General features: G+C 43.6%; 1 protein-coding gene across 3 annotated transcripts; it reads right to left on the bottom strand.

The window, feature by feature from the left end:
- Positions 1–353: 353 nt before the first annotated feature.
- Positions 354–21,824, bottom strand: Lrrc42 (leucine rich repeat containing 42). 3 transcript variants are annotated; one of them, XM_055629035.1, is made up of 8 exons: positions 21,593–21,824; positions 15,890–16,376; positions 8,811–8,942; positions 7,193–7,311; positions 5,988–6,076; positions 5,441–5,554; positions 2,253–2,337; positions 354–820 (listed from the first exon to the last, which is right to left on the bottom strand). In XM_055629035.1, the coding sequence occupies exons 2-8, from the start codon at positions 16,360–16,362 to the stop codon at positions 567–569; spliced, it is 1,266 nt and encodes a 421-aa protein (XP_055485010.1). In that variant the 5' UTR covers positions 16,363–16,376; positions 21,593–21,824; the 3' UTR covers positions 354–566. The 3 variants fall into 3 exon arrangements, with proteins under 3 accessions (XP_055485010.1, XP_055485012.1, XP_055485011.1); XM_055629037.1 differs by lacking the exon at positions 21,593–21,824 and adding an exon at positions 20,778–20,813; XM_055629036.1 differs by lacking the exon at positions 21,593–21,824 and adding an exon at positions 17,125–17,284.
- Between the last annotated feature and the right edge of the window lie 161 nt (positions 21,825–21,985).

Genomic DNA, 21,985 nt, shown 5'->3' on the forward strand with positions numbered 1-21,985 from the left:
ATGGCTGGGATTTCAACAGATGCTAACTACTGTTGAGAAGGTAATGTGACGGAATTGGCTTTGCAGCCAACTAGAAAGGAGCGTAAACCGGAACTTGCACTTACAAGCTCTGTGACATTAAACATGCCACTTGACTTCAGGTGGATGTTCTTAGCTCTAAGTTTTGGCTAGTTTCACTGATGCTTGCTTTGAGACTAGGGCATGGCTCAGGGAAGCATTCAGTCAGTGGCAGCTTCATTCACATCCCTGTTCTGTCAGCTATTCCAAACTATAGCAGGAACAGATCATGCCAAACTTGTTAGTTAACATGGTGCTACTTCCTGTGGCTTTAATCTGAAATCCACAAGCATAACTGAACGAGAGCAAAAGAGTTTATTTGAAAAAATTACTATGTATTGAAAATATACATTAGAAATTATTACATACGTCCATAGCACTCCCTCCCCACCACAAAAGTAGAAATATCTGCTTGCTATGCTAATGCCATAGGTAAATCCAAACCAAAAGAAAATCACCAGCGGTCTCCCCTCTTCTGTGCTGAGGGAACGGTCACCTGTTTGTGTCAGTCAGTAGGAATTCAGCAAATCCCAGTCTTCCACAGACAGACACACACACTTCTGCTTGGCCGACTGCTGTGCACTCTGCTCCTGCTCTGACCCCTCGAAAGCTCTCTTCGTGCTCTTCTTTGACTCTTGGCTCAATAGTGGCCCATGGCAGTCCGGAGCCTTCTCCCTATAGAACTGGAGTTTTTCAGAAGAGTCCATGTGTGTGTCAGCCAGGAGACATTTCCTAGAGGCTTCTGTGAGAGCTCGCTTCTGATCTGTAAGAATATGAAGGGGTGGGTGAGGAGTTTTCCATGCTGGTGGGCCTGCCGAAGTCTGAGAGACCAGTGAGGCCTACACCAAGGCCCTGGTCTGGACTGAGTGCTGGCAGCAGGGGTGTTTTGGTACACTGCCATGGCGTAGAGAAAGGTGGGCGCTTAGTGGGTTCAGGTGAGTCGATCAAATACCTCAAGAATCCTAGTCAAATCAAGATCAAACTCAGGCTGCCAGTTTTGCATGGATGGCAAGCACTTTTACCCCGTGAGCCATCTTATCAGCCCACAGAGAAGTCTGTAACTATTAAACAGAAACTTCCTACTCCCTCTCTCCCTCTAATGACCCTCACAAAGGAACAATCATACTATGGTATATGTCCACAGAGCATGTCTGCAAGGTTCATGTGTCAAAACAGTCTTACCTTAAAAAAAAAAAAAAAAAAAAGATTAGGGCTAGAGAGATAGCTCAGTGGTTAAGTACTGGCTGCTCTTCCAGAAGACTTGGGTTCAATTCCCAGCACCCACATGGTAGCTCACAACTGTCAGTAACTCCAGGATCCAACACCCTCACATGGACATGCATGTAGGCAAAACACCAATGCACATAAAATAAATAAGTTATTAAAAAGTTAAAAACACCAGGCGATGGTGGTGCACGCCTGTAATCCCAGCACTCAGGAGGCAGAGACAGGTGGATCTCTGTGAGTTTGAGGCCAGCCTGGTCTACAAAGCGAGTCCAAGACAGTCAGGGCTACACAGAGAAACCCTGTCTCAAAAACAAACAAACAAACAAATGCTTAAAAAAACACATATTCACCTGTGTGTGAATATGTGCATGTGATGCCGGTATCTGAGGGGCCAGAGCCGCTGAGTCCCCTAGAATTGGAGTTTTAGGCTGTGATAAGCTACCTGATGTGGCTGCTGCGAACCAAATTCAGGTCCTCTGGAAGAGCAGCACACTGTCTTAACCACTGAGCCATCTCTCTAGCCCATGATCACTCATACTCCCTTGAACAGAAATACTGCATCTGCTTATCCATCTGTCTGTTGAAGGCACTTGGGTTATACTTCTCTTCTTTTTCTCTAGTGTTTGAGATTGAATCCAGCGCCTTGGCCGTGCAAGGCAACCCAAGATTACTGAACTACACCTTTAGTCCTGCCTCTGCCTGTTGGTGACCCTTAATCTTCTGTGCTCTGTTTTCTCTTGTGCCACCACAAGTCTTCTTTGGGATGAGACAGAATCAAGTAAGTAATAAAAAGCACCCTTTCTGACGGTGGTGCCACACTGTGCGCTCTGCTGAGAGAATGATCTATCTTAGTGAACATAAGTAAGTCAGTACCATTACAATTAATTTTCCCGCAGAGAGAAGACAGGCCAATTGTTTTAAGAGTGTAAAAACCCAAGAGCAAAACCTCCAAAACAAAGATTTCTCACAGAAGCACTGCGCTGCCTTCCGAGGCTCTGCACCTTTCCGTTGCCGCACAGCTTCCATGCTCACTCGCTCCCACTGCAGTACGATCTACAAGGAATTTGGAAATAGTTGAACTCAAACAGAAACTTGCCTTTTTAATCTCAAACTTTTCTCATTCCCCCTTGGTCCCTTCCTTTGTGTGTGTGTGTGTGTGTGTGTGTGTACCAGGAAGGCAAACCCCATACTTCTAAGCTAGTCTTTGCTCCCTTTCCTAAAACACAAACCCACTGACAAATTGTATTTGTAAGAACCAAGTCCACAGAGGAAGACACTGCAGCCAGTTCTGATGAAACCTGATAGGGTAGGGTCAGACAGAAGGGGAGGAGAACCTCCCCTTTCAGTGGACTTGGGGAGGGACATAGGGGGAGAAGAGAGAGGGAGGGTGGGACTGGGAGGAGACAAGGGAGGGGACTACAGCCGGGATACAGAGTGAATAAATTGTAATAAATAATAACTTTAAAAAAGAATCAAGTCAGACTGGATCCACAAATGTTAGATCTATGTACCTGTACGATGCAGCCAGTCCACCGCACCTACTCCTGCCATAAGGCCACGAATCAACTGTACAAACTGCACATCTTTAAACTTAGATAGACACTAAAATCTAAAGTCAGGGTCACCATGCTTTTCACACACGCCAGAACCTTCTCATGCCCTGAGTATCTGTAATAACGCACCTCTCCTGTGTGTGCTGAATGCCCACATTTCTATATCCACACTTTACAGATGTAATTTTACTTACTAGCTACTGCTAATTTCTTTAGAAATTTGACTGCATATAATAAACTATATATGACAGAATGAAAAGTAAACAATCATTTCAACATATCTTGAGTAACAAGGACTTTGCATTTCATATTTCTTAGTAATGCAATGCAGCAATCACAATGACCATAAAGGAGGAAAAACACTTGTAGGATACAGAGCAATTCAAGCATTAAGACTATAGACCTAGGGCTAGAGAGATGGATGGCTCAGGGCTTACGAGTACAGACCACTCTTAACTATCACATGGTTGCTCATAACAATCAGTAATGAGATGTGGTGGCCTCTTCTGTGTACAGGTGAATATGCAGTAACAACACTGTACACGTACTAAATAAATGTATCTCTAACAAAAATAAAAATAAAAAGGACCATAGACCTAGCATGGTAGAACTACACCTGTAGTTCCAGGCTAACCCATCATGGTGTCCTCCTCCTTCCTTTCTTCTATCTCCCGTGATTCTCTCTGTCCTCTCCAACCCCGGGAACCTTAGCTGCGCTTACACCATTCTGCCCTGCCCAGGTATAGGCCATTCAATTAGCCAATCAGGTAGGTTTACAAAACAAGGCTAGGTATACCCAGATCTTGAGGGCTAGAAACACACGAGGCCAACCTCTAATACAGACACTGAGAAACCTAAAACCAGGAAAGCAGAGGTGTAAAGAGAAAAAGGGAAGGGAGAAAGAATCAGCTAAGAGAGAAAAACCCATATTAAATGTCACATAAAGCCAAGGAAGGTGAACACTGGGCTACTTGGCAACTTCCAGAGACACTTAAAGTAGAACAGTGGAGGCCAAAACCAGATTGCAAGGGAAGGTAGCAAAGAGGTTCAAGAGCTAAAAACAAATAGAACACAGATGCACTGGGGTCAAGGAACTCACTAGAATAAGGATGACGGACATTTACATAGAGAAAGAATACATACATCACCACCAGAGGGTGACACTTGGGATGTGGTGGTGAGGAAGCAAGGGAAATATGGTAAGGATAACACAGGAAGCTGAAGGCCTTCAGTCCCTGGAAGAGGACTGAAAGAAAAACACAAATAAGCAAGGGCCTACCACTGAAACAAACTGGCATAGGTGTTTTCTTTAAAAAGCAGGGAAGTAGAATACAGTTGGAGAAGTAGAGACATTTGGAGACAGAAAAGGAAGTAGGCTCCTGTTAGACAGCCTCTTCAGGGAAGGGTCAGACTAGAGTCCTGCGGAGGATCGGATCAGCAGGAGGCCAGGAAAGCACTCTCTCAGGCCCGGAGGTCCCAGAAGATGACAGGAAGCCACATTGCTCCAATCAACTTACTTCAAGGCCACACTGTTAGGTGTTTTGCTTGGTCATTACCAAATTCAGAGAGAAATCCTAGTTTTCTATTTTAAAGATGTAAAAACAAAGACTCAATGTTTCTTCAGTCATATGACTACTGGGTTTATGAGGCAGAACCCTCAAATCTCAGTCTCTGACTCCGTAACCTATGCTTTTTTTCACCATGTCACTTGCTACCAATCTGTATGAGGTCTTGGCAAGAGAATCCCACATACGTCCAAGTCCACTAGAGAGATATATCTAGGATGCAACCCTGGCATCCTAGGATGTCCACTCTGCCAATTACTGCATCATGCTCATCCAGAGCTGGCTCTAAGTGCCTCTGAAACACTTGACACAAGTCTCTCTTCTTATCTACAGGAGGCTGATTTTATTTATATTCAGGCAAGTGCACCATCACACCTTCTGGCTCAGAGCTACAGAGAGACTCAGGACAAAGTCTTCCACGATTCCACCAGGCAACAACACTTAAAAGTGTCTGAAGGGAAAGATGGCCCGCACAGGTGAGCTGCTATCTACCTGGTACCTTCTGACTTTCTATTCGAGGCTGTACTTTTCAAGCAGGGGAAGGGCTTACGAAGTCAAGAGAAAGCCAAAGGCCAGTTCTTTCACTGGCAAACACCAAGAGAAAGAGAAAGACCAGAGGGACTCCTCACTAAGGCTCTGGAAAAAGAAATGAGCTCCAAAGAAAAGGAAGAGTCAGAGCCGAATCCTTTATAGTGGCACAGCAGTCAGTTCTCTTTGGAGTACAGCACACTATAAAGACAGAGGAGCAGATTTTCTTCTTCTTCTTTGTATAGCAAGCCATAATTTGTTTATTTCCTGAATCATTGCGGAGTAGGCATGAGGCCCAGTCTTTCAACCATATCAGGGAAGTATTAAGATCTGATATCCAATATTACCTCCGTAAGTAGATGGGTCAATAACAGTCTATCACCACTGCTGACTGAGGTGAAGACTACAATTGAGCCAAAAAAGTATCAAAGGGATTAATGCTTACTCAATATATAGTATATAGAATTAAAACGAAAAGTTGTATGAACTGTAGTGAAAAGCCTGGAGTACCTGGTCGGCCCAGCCCTCTGTTTTGCAGTTACTATGATCAAATTCCTTCAAAGGCACTTTGGAGTGAACAAGGCCTATGTGTGTCTGGAGCTTGTCCTTGACGGCTTTGATGTCCTAGAGAAGGAAAAACACCACAGATGTGAATATGTTTCCCAATTCTTATTTGTTTTTAGTAGCAAAGACCACCATAAATGAAGTGAGGTGGTGCATACCTGTAATTCCAACACTCTGGAGACTGAGGCAGGAGAATCATTAATTCCAGAACAGCCTGGGCTATCCAACGAGACCAAAACACCAAACCAGCTGGGCATGGTGACATATGCCTGTGATCCTAGTATTCAGTAAGCTAAGGATTGCAGTAGTTTGAGATCAGCCAGGGCTACAAGGAAAATTCAAGCCCAGGAAAAGCTACATAGTAACACTGTATCCCAAAAAAGCAGAACAAAACAAGACCATCATAAATGTTAACTCTTTCTAAACACCAAATAATAGAAACAGAGTACCAAATCACAAAGTATGTAAAAATGAAAGAAACCAAAAGCCTTACCTTTAGTCCTGTTCCAGAGATATCTAAGCAGTTTAGTTTTCTAAAAGAAAATAGGTATCCAATTCCAGCATCTGTGATCTCAGGGTTACCTAGACATCGAAAACAAGGCAGCATTCTGTCATAACTGTTGGTAACTCCCCCACAGTAAGGTCAGGACAAAACACCCAGGCATCAAAAGCTATAAAGTACAGGGCGGGTGATCTTCCCATAGTGAATTCAGTATGATGGTCTTATTTTCTCTACTTGGAACATGAAGCAGCCACACTAGGTCCTTTACAGCTCCAACTGCCTAGGACGTGGATGAGCAGAAAAATACATGATCAGGGCCGTTATCCCCAGTAACTCCATTTGGAGCTGCGTGAAACTAGTGAAATGGTTCGTACTGTTCTGCTCATCACCGTTTCACCCCTGAAGTAAAGACATGTGCTTAGAGTTTGAGAAGCCTTTCAAGGTACTTACAAGGGCTATCATTGCTCTTACTATCTTGTTTTTTTCAGAAGCTGTTCTTACATACTACCTTCTCACATCATAGAGTGCCGTTTCAGCCATTTCCTCTAGGAATGCTAAGCACAGTGCCAGCTACACAGCAGATGCTCAGGAAGCACTTACTGAAGAGGGGATGTCCCTGGGAGGTATGCCAGGGGATTCAGTAATACTACTGTACAGAGGCCAAAACCAAGGCTCAAAAGTAAAGCAACTTGCCCATGGGGAAAGAACTGCCCTCTGCCCTTGCTTCTGCAGTTTCCACTCACTGGGACCCAGCCCACCTTGCCACAGACTGTGCCACTGGACTCTCAAACTGCTGACTTCCTACTGCTGGAGTCAATAGTCAATAGTCCATCACAAAAGTGATGTATTCTGCTTATTGGGTAAACATGGATAAAAAGAATGTAGCTGACAGACACCACAGATCAGAGACACATAGTAGAGCAAAGATGACCTTACATATGCCCTTGACATGAAAGAAGGGCCCAGCTGACTACACACTGAGTAGCGAGGCAAATCTGAAAGGCCTTTTTTCCCCATGTAGAAAGTGGTGAAAAGCTCCTAAAAGGCAATGCACCAGGAGTCAAGAGCTGCTGGTGTCCATCCTGCCACTAGAGTGCTACGGCCCCTGGGAAGGTGAGTGTGCCTTTTATCCCCTCAAATGAGGGGAATGATGAGCCCAAAGCCATTCTCCCAGACATTAACACCCGGTAACTTACAAGATAAGTCTAACAGCGTTAGATTCTCAAGGCCTCTTTTCATCACCCTTACTGGTGCTGTCATTTTCCGAATGCCTGCATCAGATAAGCAATTATCCTTCAAGTGGAGCTGAGTTACACTAGAAACAAAGTCCATAAAAAGTATCACTTCAAAACTGTTTGAGAACATGCTTTGAAACATTTCTCTTAAAACCATATAATATCAACACCTCTAACTGTTGTAAAAGTCCACCCAAATTCCAGTAAACCCTGTTTCTAACTGTCTTTTTCTGCTGCTGTTCTTGACCTTTTGTCAATTTTTAAAAGTAAATTTTATGTGTACAGTGTTCTGCCTGCATACATGTCTGTGCACCATGTTTGTACCTGATACTTGAGGAGGCTAGGAGAGGCATAAGACCCCTTGGAACTGAAATTCAAGATGATTGAGGCGGGTGTTGGGAATTGACCCAGGTCCTCTCCAAGAGCAAATGCTCTTAAACACAGAGCCATCTTTCCAGTCCCATTTTTTTTTAAATTTTTTTATTACACATGTTTATTTTCTGTGTGTGGACAGCAGGAGGGATACATATACCATGGTGAATATGTGAGGAGTCACAGGACAATCTGTGGGAGTTGGTTCTTTCTTTCTACTTCATTGTTTCTAGGGACTAAACTCAAGTCATCAGGCTTGGTGACAAGTGACTTTATCTAATGACCCAGGTTTCCAGCCCCAATTTTTTATCTCTTGCTATAATAAACTAGGAATGGGGGTTGGAGAAATGGCTCAGAGGTTAAGAACACTGGCTGTTCTTGCAGAGGACCTAGGTTCAATTCCTAACACCCACAATGCTGGCTCACAGCTGTCTTGTATCTCCAGTTCCAGGGAATCTGATGCCCTCTTGTGGCCTCAGTGGGCACCAGGAATACATGCAATGCAAAGCATATATGGCAGAGAAAATTCATAAGCCTAAAACAAAAATTAACAAATAAACTAGGAATGGACAAACAAGAAACAGCATTTTTTTTAAAGATTTATTTTATTATAGATACAGTGCTCTGCTGCATGTACACCTGCATGCCAGAAGAGGACACCAGATTTCATTATAGATGGTTATGAGCCACCATGTGGTTGCTGGCAATTAAACTCAAGACCTCTGGAAGAGCAAGCAGTGCTCTTAATCTGAGCCATCTCTCCAGCCCTGAGACAGCATTGTTTTAATTCTAATGGTTTTGATTACTACAGGTTAAATAAAGGTGATTTAGAAGCTGTGCATGGTGGTACACACCTTTAATCCCAGCACTGGGGGGGAAGGCAGGTGTAGAGGCTACAGATCTTTGTGAGTTTGAGGCCAGCCTGGTTTACAAATCGAGTTCCAGAACAGCCAGGGCTACACAGAGAAACCCTGTCTCACAAAACAAACAAAAACAAAAACCACAAAGCCACAAAAACCCAACAACAACAAATTTAGAAAAAAGAACGAATCAATTATCTTTCCTAAGAGCTAATCAATCTATATTGTTATAATATTTTGGAAAACCAATTAGTACATAAGCACAGGGAAGTAAGCGGCATCCCTCAAGATCACCCCACTGCCCGCCCTTTTAAAAGTGAACATTGACAATAACAGTGGGCCAGTACCTGGACAGGGCCTCATTGGTGAGATGCTCCAGGAGTTCATGCTCATCTCCAAGCTTGCAACAAGAAAGATCCAGGCGGGTCAGCTCCCGGAAAGACTTGATCTCTTCAAGTTTTTCTGCAACCACCAAATACCTGTGCAGGGTGGACAGCAATCAAGAGCTGGTCCTCACCTTTTGAAAGTCTGTCTGTGATTCTGTGCCACGGTCAACATGCCTTCATCCCAAAGTACTATGCAGTAAGCACACATCACTAATTGTATAACATGGGTTGGACTAATTAGTAAATACCTCAAAAACTATGTACATGATGGTAGAATAAACATTTCGAATAAATAAAATGTGTGAGCAAAGGCAAGTCACAAGAAAAAAATTCGTTTGTAATTAGCCAGACTTGGTGCTAGTGCTGGATCTCACCTGAGGATCTCCAAACTCTTCAACATTCCTTTTATTTTTTTTTAAAGGAAGGGCTTTAGCTTTACTCTGTAGTCTAGTCTGGCCTTGAACTTATAAATCTTCTGCCCCTATTACTGGCATGAGCCCCAGCTTTAATCAGCATATGCTCAAAAATATTTCAAAAGCTATCTAGCAGAACACATTTTACTTTGTACCCAGGCTCAAGCTTGGGCACCTGGCCACACCACTGGCTCTGTTACCCTAACTACCCTGAAAGTATGTGGCAGCATGACTCTCATTTAGATGCCTATTAAGACAAACTATGAACATAAGTGACTTAATTACATTGGAGCACCTTGCCAAGGAAGCATCAGGGAGGCCTATGGAAAGGAAAGGAAATCAAAATGGCATTCCACAGTCTGGCTCTGTCCTGCCTTCTAGTTGTTCATCTACTGCTAATGAGGTGGTGGTGGGGATATGAAAGGGATTAAGTGTGACAGAACAGGAGAGATTCCTCTGATACAAAGAAAGCCTGACAGGACCTAGAGCATCTACTTCTCACTACTTTCTTCTTGGAGGCCTGCAAGTTTCCACAGTAGAAGAATGTGTGAGAGTACAGATCTCTTACTCAGCAGGATCTTAACTGCCAAAAACAGGCTGGATAATCACAAGGGAAGAGTGGGGTGGAGCTCTCTCCTTCCTATATACAACTGAAATTAGCAGTACGTAGACTGACCATTGGCCTATTAGGTGAACGGCTTGAGGTCATGGGACCCTTTTCAAATTGAAAAGTTTAAGCTGCCTGGAGTCAGGGCTCAGCTGAGCACACAATCAAGCACCACTTACCCAGACTGTTGTAGCTCAGTGTAAACACTGCTTTCTACTTTGTGATCACAAAACTCAAGTGTTAGTGGGGACTTAGGGCACTACTGGTAATTAGGGAAAGGAAAACACACATCCTTTGATCAATTACCTAAGGATTTTTAATAATTCTGAAATTAAGAGTGAAGAATACAATACTATTCAATGTCACTAAGAAACATTATGGAACTCAAGGCTGAGGACCAATATTCTAGGCACAGACAACACTAAGATGCTGATCTAGGACACAGGTCTCCAGATTATTGTTTGCAGCTTGTCTTCCAAATGACCTTTGAAGGCCCAAAAACAATACAACACGAACACATTTTAGTGCAAAACAGACCTGAGTTTGAATTCTTTTTATTTCACTGTGGAAGGAGAAGCAGAGAGAGACAGAGACAGAGACTGAGAAACAGGTTAGGGAGAGAATGAGAGGAGCTGGTTCTTTCTTTCCATGTTTATGTGGCCTGCAGGAGTCAAACTCAGGTTTTCAGGCTTGAATCACTGGGAGGTAAGTGCTGTTCTTTACCCACTAGGCCATCCTGCTGGCCCATCTATATTCCAACAACTTTAATTACTTGCTCCATCACTTAACCCTTTTGAGCTTCAATTTTTCCAGCTATAAAACTGCATCTTCCCATACTTTCCAGAATTTAGAAAAACAAGCATGCCAGGCATGATGGCACACACCTGTGATCCCACCCAGCACTCAGGGAAGTAGAAGCAGGTGGATATCTGTGAGTTCGAGGCCAGCCTGGTCTACAAAGTTAGTCCAGGACAGCCAAGGCTACACAGAGAAACCCTGTCTCGAAAAGCCAAAAGAAAGAAAGAAGAAAGAAAACCAAGCATTTACGAAGCATATGGCGCCTATGGACCACCCTTTAAAGAGTGGTGATTAATAAATACTATTTCATTGGCATAGGGTGATATTTTAAGGAGAACATACTTGCTCTCTGTGACCACCAAGGATTACAAGGCAAGAGAGTACAGTTTTCTCTAGCTGGAGCCTAGCTGTGAAGACATTGGCTACTCCTGTTGGCAGGCAGCTTCAGGGCCTAACAGCCAGACCACAGGTGCTCTCACCAGCCTGCTTCTCTTATTTTCAGTTATTCTCTCAAGCCCTTCCCTCTGGCCCGCCCCCTTTTGTGTTGGTTCAGCCTCTGCTGCAGCATCTTGAGATTGCCAGCTCATCCCACTGCTGAGTTGAGTAGTCAAAAGAGAAGGTTTCTGTCACAACTGAAAATTCGCTTGTACCTGTACAAATATGCAGTTTGGAATTACTTAACAAAATACAATCCAAAAGACTGTTGAAAATGTTCCCTGTATTTTATTATAAACATACTACAAGATCATAAGGTAAATGGGGGAGGGATTAAGAAACTACAGAAAACCGGGTGGTGGTGGTGGTGGTGGTGCCTTTAATCCCAGAGGCAGGTGGATCTCTGAGTCCCAGGGGAGCCTGGTCTACAGAGTGAGCTCAAAGACAGTCAAGGCCACACGGAAATACCCTGTCTCACAAAACAAAAGGCTAGATTCTATGGCAATATCATTGTCTCAACAACAGTGTATTTTAAGCCTGGTGGAGGTGGTGCAAGCCTTTAGCTCCAGCACTCAGGAGGCAAAGGCAGGTGGACCTTTGAGTTCTGAGTTCCAGACCAGCCTGGTCTACAAAGCGAGTTCCAGGACAGCTATGGCTACACAGAGAGACCCGGTCTCACAAAACAAAACAAAACAAAAACAAACCCAACCAAAAACCTACAGAAAGTACAAAGAAAAAAAAATAAAACTAATTGCAACCTTCCCTCATAAACATTAGAAGATTTATTTTTTTCTTTCAACAATATACAAAAATATTTCTAAAACAAAATTTAGGGTTAAATGAAAAAAAAAAAAAAAGCCATCCCAAATTACCTTGAATTTAATGACTACTCACATGAAAATATTGTTTTAAAAATATGGGATCTGGCCAGTAAGATGGCCCTGTGGGTAAAATACTTCCCATTCAGGTCTCATGACTGGAGTTCAATCCCTAATATCTACATGAACAAGAGAAATAACTAAATCCACAAAGTTGCTCTCTAACCTTCATGTGTGTTATAGAGTAAGTTCCAGGACAGTGAAGGCTACACAAAAAAGCCCGGTCTTAATAACAAATTCTCTAGCTTTCAGCTTCACACTGCTACAAAAACAATGTTATCAAATTAGAAAGAATAGATTTTTAAGAAATTATTATTATTTGGAGGTTTTTTTTGTTTGCTTGTTTTTTGAGATGGTAGTCTCACTATGTAGTGCTGGCTGTTCTGGATCTCTCTATGTAGACCAGGCTAGGCTCGATCTCACAGAGATCTGGCTGTCTCTTCAACCTGAATGTTGAGATTAAAGGTGTGTACCACTACACCCAGCTTAAAAGTTATTTTTAAGCTAAGTCCTCACTGTACCACCAAGCTGGCCATGAACTGCTGGGCCTTCTGCCTCAGCCTTGTGAGTGCTTGGACTGCAGCCATCATGAGTGAGCTCACAAGAGAGGTTCTTTCTTCTACCGAGTTTCAGCTCCTGTCTTTTCCTGAAGCCCAGGGAGAAAGAGAGAAATAAGAAGGCTGACTCCCCTCACTGTGTAACTTCATTTGCAAGCGCCACCTTCTTGGAGCCCAGATTTCCCCTGTAAGATAGATGCATGCTGCTTTATGGGCTGATCACCAGGCCTGTTGAAATAGTCTCAGTAAGCAGAATTATGAGCCAAGCATGGTGACACACTCAGTCAGAGAACAGGAGGGAGGATTAGCTATGAGTGTGAGGCCAATCTGATTTACAGTGAGTTATAGGCAAGCACAGCTTCATAGTGAGACCTTGCCTCAAAAAAACCTAAGCAAACAAACAAACAAAGTGAACTATGGGTAGGACAAACCTTGTGGCTCTCAATACACACTGCCAAAGTACTTTCCAGAAATGTTACGCTCATGTATGATTTTGGTACTGGAGCTGTTACATTGTTTATATGCTCATCAAATGTGAATTAAAGTGTTATTATCACAATCTACCCAATCAGACTACAGAATAATAGGGAGAAATACCTATTTTCAAAAGTTTAGGAATTTTCAAATTTCCTAATTTTCTAAATTTCCTAAATTTTCAAATTTCAAAAATTTTCAAAAGCATAGGAAATATTAGACTGTAAAGATAAATGGAAAAAGTAGGAAAGTAGAATACCAGTTATAGAGCATACACTCTCAAATGAATAAAAGTGTGTATCTGAACATTACTGCTGTGGTAGGATTGTAAAATTTTTAATTTTAGTTTTATATATGGTAAGACTGTAAATTTTTTAATTTTAGTTTTATATATTTCCAAATATGGAATTTTTATACACAATTCTGTTTTTCACTTTTCTATTTTTCTACAACATAAATAACTCGGAATAAAGCAAAGGAGTGATGGCTGGGGAGATGGCTCAGAGGTCAAGAACACTGGCTGTTCTTCCAGAGGTTCTGAGTTCAAATCCCAGCAACCATATGGTGAGATCTGGTGTGCAGGCAGAATGCTGTATAAATAATAAATAAATCTTAAAAAAAAAAAAAAAAAAGCAAAGGAGTGAGGCAGGGCAAAGCGGCCTATGCCTCGAACTGCACCCAGGAAGTTGAGGCAGAAGGTTGGCAATCCAGCCTGTGCTAGAACAAGATCCTACCAAGGGAGAAAGGAATAAGGGAGGAGGAGGAGGGAGAGACTATGGAAAATTGGCTTTGTCACTCAGCAAGATAAGTGTTTTCCTTTCATGGCAGCAGTCCCACGTAGGCCATAGCACAGACAGCTTTCAGGAAAAGCCTGCTTTGTGCAAGTCCAAGGTTCTGCTCTAGGTGCCCATAGGCCTTCTCTTTTTAAAGCAACATATGTGACCAGACGGAGGGTGAGATCATTAACTCCAGGAACCAATTAAATAAAGACTAGTTATGCTTTCTTCATGTTTTATGAGGTTTTTGCTTGTTTTTCTTCGAGACAGGATTTCTCTGTGTAGCCCTGGCTGACTTGGAATTTGCTTTGTAGAGCAGGCTGGCCTTGAACTCAGAGATCTCCTGCCCCTGCCTCCTGAGTGCCGAGCTTAGAGGAGCGCACCACCACCACCTGGCTGCTGGTCTCGTTTTACAGGTGATATTATCATTCATCTTCACGTGAACTGATAGTTGGGGAATGCGGCTCAGACAGACACTTAACCAGCATGCATGAGGTCAGGGTTGATCTTTACTAACACACACACAAATATGAATTACTAGCAAACTGCCTTTTAATCATAAAAACGTTCAGATGGTAAATTATAAAACTAACTCTACAATACTGATTACAAAAGATTTTCAAATTATGTGAAGAAAGAAAGGTACATAGGTATATAAAGCATGTAGTCACCTACACTTACAGTTTGACAAACTGGAAAGGCACAAAAAGATGTAAATGTTCAGAGTATCTCTAGAACTATCAAAAAAATATAGTGGTTAGTCTCTTGGAGAGAAAACAGGAGACGGGAGAGATGTTATACTCTTCTGTGTTTGAACTGTTTGCCAGGGTCATTTAAAAGTAGTAGATGTTCTCAAAGTTTCTTAAATGATAGTGAAATAATTTAAATAAATACATAAAAGTATACAAGGAAAGGCAAATCAGTCACAAAAGAAAAGCATATTTTGTAAGGAGACAGGCCTAGGTGTTGGGAACTTATCTGAGCATTCCCAGACTTCAGGATGTTTGAAATTTTAATCATGCTTCCTCCCCCATCCCACCCCACACAAGCTTTCTATGTGCAGCCTTGGCTGTCCAGGACTCACTTTGTAGACCAGGCTAGCCTGGAACTCAAAGAGATCTGCCTGCCTCTGTCTCCTAGTGTGCTAGGATTACAAGTGCGCACCACTGTTCCCGGCTTAATCATGCATTTTTTAATATTACTTTTAAATCTAACAGTTAATATCTGATGTTTCTAAAAGTAAAACAGGACCAAGAATTCTGAGTACTGATCTTCATATTCCCAAGGCTATACCAAGAAATATTTGGCAGGTCATATACCTTGTCTTTCCTGTAGTCTCTCTTTTATATTTTTTTAGATTTATTTACTATGTATATAGTGTTCTGTCTGCATGTATGCCTGCTTGCCAGAATTGAGCACCAGATCTCATAATAGATGATTATGAGCCACTATGTGGTTGCTGGGAATTGAACTCGGGACCTTTGGAACAATCAGTGTTCTTAACCTCTGAGCTATCTCTCCAGCCCTATTGTATTATGACAAAAGTTGATTCCAAGGGAGCATGATGGTATACACCTGTACGTAAAAGGTCAAGGAGGAGAACAGTTTATGCCCAATTTTTTGTTTGTTTGTTTGTTTGTTTTGGGACAGGGTTTCTTTGTATAGCCTTAGCTGTCCTGGAACTTGCTTTGTAGACTAGGCTAGCCTCCAACTAACAGAGATCCACCTGCCTCTGCCTAACAAGCGCTGGGATTAAAGGCGAGCACCCCCATCCCCCATCCCCTGGTAAGCCCAGCTGTTCTCTATCAGCCTGGGCAATAAAGAAAGACCATACATATCTCAAAGAGAGAGAAAAAAAAAGGAAAGATACAAGTTGGTTTCCAAGTATTTTTATCTGCTGGAAAAACTGTGGTGGCCAACCTAATCCTTACAGAACATTTTCAGAATAAGGCTAAGCGTTGTCTAGGAGATGAGGAGAGAAAGACAGTCAGTGACTTCCCACCTCCCTGAAAATGGACTGTACTTTAAATGTGAAGTTTGAAATTAAGTCCTGGGACTTGACAGGATAAACATATCCACCAAGTACTCATGACAATACCCACCTGTTTCGCAAGCACAGCGAGCAAAGCACCAGACTTCCATAGGCCTCAGTGAATTTCTGCAGAGCCCTGAGCCCTGCACCTGGCTCTGTGAATTTCTGTCTTGCTTCAGCAGCAGAGAACAGCTTCTCAGCAATCTGCTCAGGAAAGCCAATAAGGGAATCAACATGATCCACATTGTCAGAGATGAAGCCCAGCACCAGGCTGAAGAGCGACTTGGCAGAGTAGCGCAGATTCCCCTCTCGGGTGTAGGTGAAGATGAAGTGATCAGTCTTCTCTTTCTGTGCGGTGTCATCTTCCCTGTTCATGCACAGTTCCACGGAAAAGCCTTTGGGAAAGAGTCTGAAAGGCCGTGGCTTCTGCAGGCTGTTCTTAACACCATCCAGAGCCAGATTGACCATGTGCAGCTGCCCATTTTCTCGAACATAGATGGGCCCTGGATCCAGGTGGGATTCCGAGTTGAGGTAGTAAGCCATCACCTCGGTTGCAACTGTAAAAGCAAGGTGCACAGAAACAAATCTAATTCAAACGTCATCTGCAATATGAACTTCACCGTGCTGTACCACAGTTTTAAGATCCTACCACTATGAGGAAAGCAAAACTCACCAGTTACTGAAAACTTTGTCACTCTGAGGCTGCTCCACTGTTTCTACCTAAAGTGCCTCTTGCATTCTTCTCACCAATCTAGTAATCTATTCATCTTTCAGAACTTTGAGCTCCAATTTCATTTCTAAAATTCACCCAGAAGTTACCAAAAACACCAGCAACAATTCTTTTAGAAGTAAATTCACAGCAGCACAATTTACATTGGCAAAGCAGTGAGGAACATCCTAAATGCCCAACATTAGAGTGTTAGTAAATAAAGTATACACTTCCATTTCATTCAATGTTATGAACTCACTGCAATTCTGGAATTAAAAACATTTACACACAGAAAAAAGATAGAAATATGACACTTCCCTGCTAGTCTGGCACCTTCCACTCATCTCTTTGGGGCATTTGGCTCACTGTCCTACTGATTTGCTTCTGGGCCTGTCTTTGCTGCCTTGCACACAGAGAGAAAGACCACATTTAATTCATCCAGACTCCTTATCCGGACTCTGGCACAGTACAGTCCCTGGGGAGAAGTCATGGACCGAGCTTACTGGTTCCATAAGCCTTAGGTAAACCACAAGCAAAAGGATGTGTTGAGTGTACAAATAAAGGCCTGTATAACAAAGGCTGAAAAATGTCCTTACCTAGAGTGTTAGGTCTGTTCAGGTTCTGTTAGAGCACTGTGACGTAAGTCAAAGAAACAAAAAGCAGTCCGGTTTTTCTTCAGTCACGATGGTGACATTATGCATCCAAGAATTAATTGTAATAAATACTTATTTTCTTGGGTAACTGAGATTTCAAATTACATGAGAAATTGTTATGTTAAATAAAGGGAAGGCATCTGTTTATGATTTCTACAATAAGAAAGGGAGGGAGTGTGAATTTTAATACAACACAGGCCTGCAATAATATTTCTAAAGAACTCTGAAATTATCCCTCCAAGATTGCTTGACTTTTAAAGTCTATCAACTCAGTTTTTGTATCAATACCTACAGTGTGGCCCTGAAGCCACTTACAAGTGTCAGCAAACAATTAAGTCAGTGACAAAAATGCTGAGTCTCTGGAGATCAAACAATGATCCTGTTTGTGGCAATCACTACTATCCATTTTTCTCCCGAGAATAATTATGTGTATAAAGAACCTTAGAAAAGAGGGCCCAGCCTTGCCCTGGAGCCTCTCCCTTTCCGGTTCATCTACTATGGCCTACTCTGTGGCCTTGCCAATACTACATGAGTAAACTGCCACTCACTGACCCCCTGGAACCGGCTTGGTTTACTGCCTTTGGTGGTTCTGCCCGACCTAGCTACTTCCTGTCCATCATTAACATTCAGTTCAACCATCACTCAACAGTCTCCTGGGAAACTTCTCCAGCCCCTGTACCAGTCCATGCCTGTCTGCTTTTCCCAGGGCACTCAGGGTTTCCTTTTACACAACACTTAACACTGGTTACTATATTCCGTTGTTACTGTACCTAAAACTGAGTTCTTTGAAGGCAAAGCACTTGATTTACCTCTTTCTCAGGCCTAACATGGTGCTGAGTACTCAATTACCACTCAACAGATAACCACTCAACAGATATGTGCTGAACTGAATGAGACCTCCAAGGGGCAGATTTAGTGCTGAGCTGAAGGCCTGCTGATACTGTTGCTAAGAGCCAGCTCCTCTTCCAGGCAACAGCTGCAGGCTCCTCCCCCACTTGTCAGACCCTTCTGCAGGTGGTAGAAGCAGAGCAGATGTTGGGGCTGTATTGCTACTGGTAGTACCAGGGGAGAAAAACAACACAACTAAAGTAAAAACCAGTTTTGTTTTGTTTTTTAAAGTCTTGCCGGCTCTTACACCCCACACTTCTCTTGCCAGCATTCAGGGTCTGCTGCTAAAGAGATGCAACCTCCCCACCCCTTGCTCTAAGTGTTTCTTTCAGCAGGGGCAAGTATTTGGCCCTTTCAGCCTCACAAACCTTAATCCTAACCAGGAAAAAAAGAAAAGATCCTTTGATCTTTAAGACTAGACCTTCAGAGCCTACTCTACCTAGATAGCAAAAAGATAATACTAGGTATGGTCCTAAAAAGAAGTTATTTGATACAGAAACAAAAAATGAACAAATGAGTGAATGAAGGAAAGAAAATAATTTTAAAAAAATCATTATCATCATTTTAGAGTGGTCTGAAACTTATTATGTAGTCCAGGCCGGCTTCAAACTCTCAGTGATCCTTCAACCACAGCTTTCCAAGTGCTGGGATTACAGGCATAAAGTACCTGCCTAGCCTTAATGATTTAACTGTAACAGCAGAAAGGCAAATCCTATGGAAGATAATGTGTCTTCATGGACCAACACACCATAATGATGACAAGAGGAAGAAAAGAAAGATGAAAACCCAGGTTCTACATATATGCACTGCTCTTAATCCTCATCTCTAACAATAACCTTCCACAAACTTTGGAGTAAAATGGAATGAATGGATGACAACTTCTCATGAAAATTAGAAGTGTGATTCCATCCAGCAGAGGGCACAAGTACGTTGGGACCAGAGTTCAGATGTTAATCCCTCACTCTGCCCCAAATCCTGGCAGCTTTACCTTCCTAAATAATGAAAAAATTCAGTATTTCCTGAAGAGTAAATCTACATCATTTGTTCAGGCAGTAATCCAAGGCTTTGCTTTATTCAGTCATTTGAAGAACTATTCTTCCTTTAGGGAATCATGGTAACTTTTTTTTTTTTTTAAACATCCTGCATTCTCCCAATAAGGTACTTCCTGAAGTTTGTGAGGCACTATAAAAATGATCTAAGGATTAAATGGAGTTCTGAACTTTCAACTTTAAGAACCATAAAGCGTAAGGCTTCTCCACTGGCTACTGCTTGCCTCTCACTATTGTTCCCGCTGGCCTACTACAAACTGACCCCTTAAAAGACAAAGCCTTTTCTTCTTGAGGAGTGCTCACTCAAACTGAAAAGCTAAGCTAACAGGTATCCACAACAACACTGTTCAGTGTAGATCTCTTGTAGCTATGTGCTGGATTAACAGTGACAAGCAGAGTGTGCTGGGTCTTCAGCCCACTGAAGAGAAGCAGGTAGGTCTGTGGCCTCCCTAACAGCATAAAAAAGTATGATACAATAGTGCATTTACCACTGCATTAATGAAAAAAAAAAAGTACTATTGCATTAATGAGGCTAAGGTTAGCACAAAGCATATTATTTCTTCAAATAAATAAAACATAAAGTTGGTCTGTTAAAAGTTCAGTTCTTTATAGCTTATTTAAGAGACAAGATAAAATAATTGATAACTAAACATGACAGTTTTTTAAACCTTGAAGCCAGTTTCCAAGCAAAAAGCATTTTAATTATCCCAGTCAGGTGAACTGAGGGGAGAGAAGGCAACAGGATTAACAATGCTAAAACTGCGAGCTGAGCTTATATTTGAAGAAAAAAAACAAAAACAAAAACAAAACCCTAAAACACAGAATCAAAAAGAACTAACCTTAGTAGATAATTATAAATAAATAGAGTAAGAATAATAAATAGACCAAAGTAATGATCAGTGTTAATGATACAATTTTCAATGTGATTGAAAGCTACCATTTATTATGTACCTATCATACCTGGCAAGCACTATTAGGTACAACATAAAATGATGTCATGCAATCACCGTTCCTATGAGGTCAGTATTGACACTTAATGGCTGAAGAGGCTCAGAGAAATGAAGTAACACAACGACCAAGTGACACAGCCTGAATACGATTACAGGGGCTGTATTAAGTCCAAAGCACAAGACCTTTCCACTTGCATGATGCTGTATCTCAAGCATAAAAATGTGACAATCTCAAGCATAAAAATGTGACACGAACCTTAAAAACATTTTACAAACACTCAGAATTAATCTCACTGGCCATTTAATCTCGCTGGTACTCACACGTTGGCTCAAGCTGGGGGTTAAGAGGGCAGGGAATATAGTAAAAAGCCAAAGAGTGGCCATCTGAGTGGGTGGAAACAGAACCAGGGCTGACTTAAGGACAAGGCGTTCCTCCCTCACTCTGCCAGGGCAGAGATCCGCCATATCCACACCCCAGGAAAACATCTGTCAACTCACGACCTTCATCTCAACACCGCAGACACCTTCGGTTTATTTGAAAAGGTTGTGGTTTTTAAAGACTCTTTCCTAACGCAGAAATCCGAACAGAAAGTAGTTCTAAACTATCTCTCACCATCTAGCAATCCCCCTTCATTGTTCTGTGTCACCGCCATTATTCAATTTCCCACTACTTCTTTTTTTTTTCCCCCCCTAACTTGCACTTCCCTACCTGCCTTCTCCCCCGGACTGCAGAAACTCCCGTCATATCCAGGCCCCTACTTTCTCCGAGAGCGAACTAATCATCTCTCCCACACCTTGACGGTTTTACCCACTCAACAGCTTTTCATACGAGAAAAAAAAAAAAAAAAAAAAAAAAATCCCCATCCCCCAAATCCTAACCTTCCCCATTCACCACTCCCAGAATCTTCTATCCCTCTTCCTCGCCTCAGACTCTTCTGTGCCCCCCAAAACTCGCCCCCCCGCCCCGCCCCGCTCCGCCAGAGTCAATCCCACCTCCACCTGCCTCCTGGCGACCCCATCCTCCTCTCCCCCACCGCAGACCCCTCCTCCTCCCACCACTGAGGCTCCTCTCGGCACCCGTCTCTCCACCTCTTCCCTCAACCTTCGGAGCCCCCTTTCTCCACGCCTCACTCTCCCCCAACTTCACAGCCCGCAGCCTCAACTTGTTTCTTCCCTGCCCCCCATTCCAACCCTAGCCTCCTTCCTCCCGTGCACCCCTCGACCCCTTTTCCTTCCCCCCTTCCCCACACTCCCACCCAGGCCGCTCCCCAAGTCCACCCCAGCACACTCGCTCCCGCCCAGAACCCCGATTCCCACACACGCCCTCAGCCCGAGCCCGCACGCCGCCGACCCCACCCCGAAGCCCACCTCAGACGCCCCAACATCTCCATCCCCGCTCCCCTCCCTCCGCGAGCTCTACCTCGTCCCAAGGGCCTTCCCCTCCCCCAGCCCCTCACACCCCGCCCCCGCCCCCACGCGCTGCCCGAGGCTCGGCGAGCGGCCCTGCCCGCGGCCGCCACCTACCTGTGCCCCTGCCCGGGGCAGCGAGCGGCTGCACCTCACAGGCGGCTCCTTCCTCCACCGAGTGGCTGACCAGGAAGCGGCTTGGCACCCTAGACCACAAAGCCCGTGAGGGTGGGACACACACACACACACACACACACACAGACACGCACACACAGGGTGGCAAGAGGGAGGGGCCGGGGGCGACCTGGCGCCGCGGGACCGCGGGACCAGCGGGGCGGGGGAGGCCTCGGCTGGGTAGGCGCGCGTGCGCGGGGCCGGCATGGGGGGCGTGGCCTGACCTGGGGTGGGCGGGGCCCTGGCGGGGCGGGGCCGGGAGTGGGCTGGGACAGCCGCTCGGAGACAGCCCGGCAGTAGCGGCAAGGGTGGGCGGGGCTGGGCGGGGCGCGTGCG

This window comes from Psammomys obesus, unplaced genomic scaffold (assembly GCF_907164565.1).
Source record: "Psammomys obesus unplaced genomic scaffold, mPsaObe1.curated_primary_1811, whole genome shotgun sequence".
Classification (NCBI taxonomy): domain Eukaryota; kingdom Metazoa; phylum Chordata; class Mammalia; order Rodentia; family Muridae; genus Psammomys; species Psammomys obesus.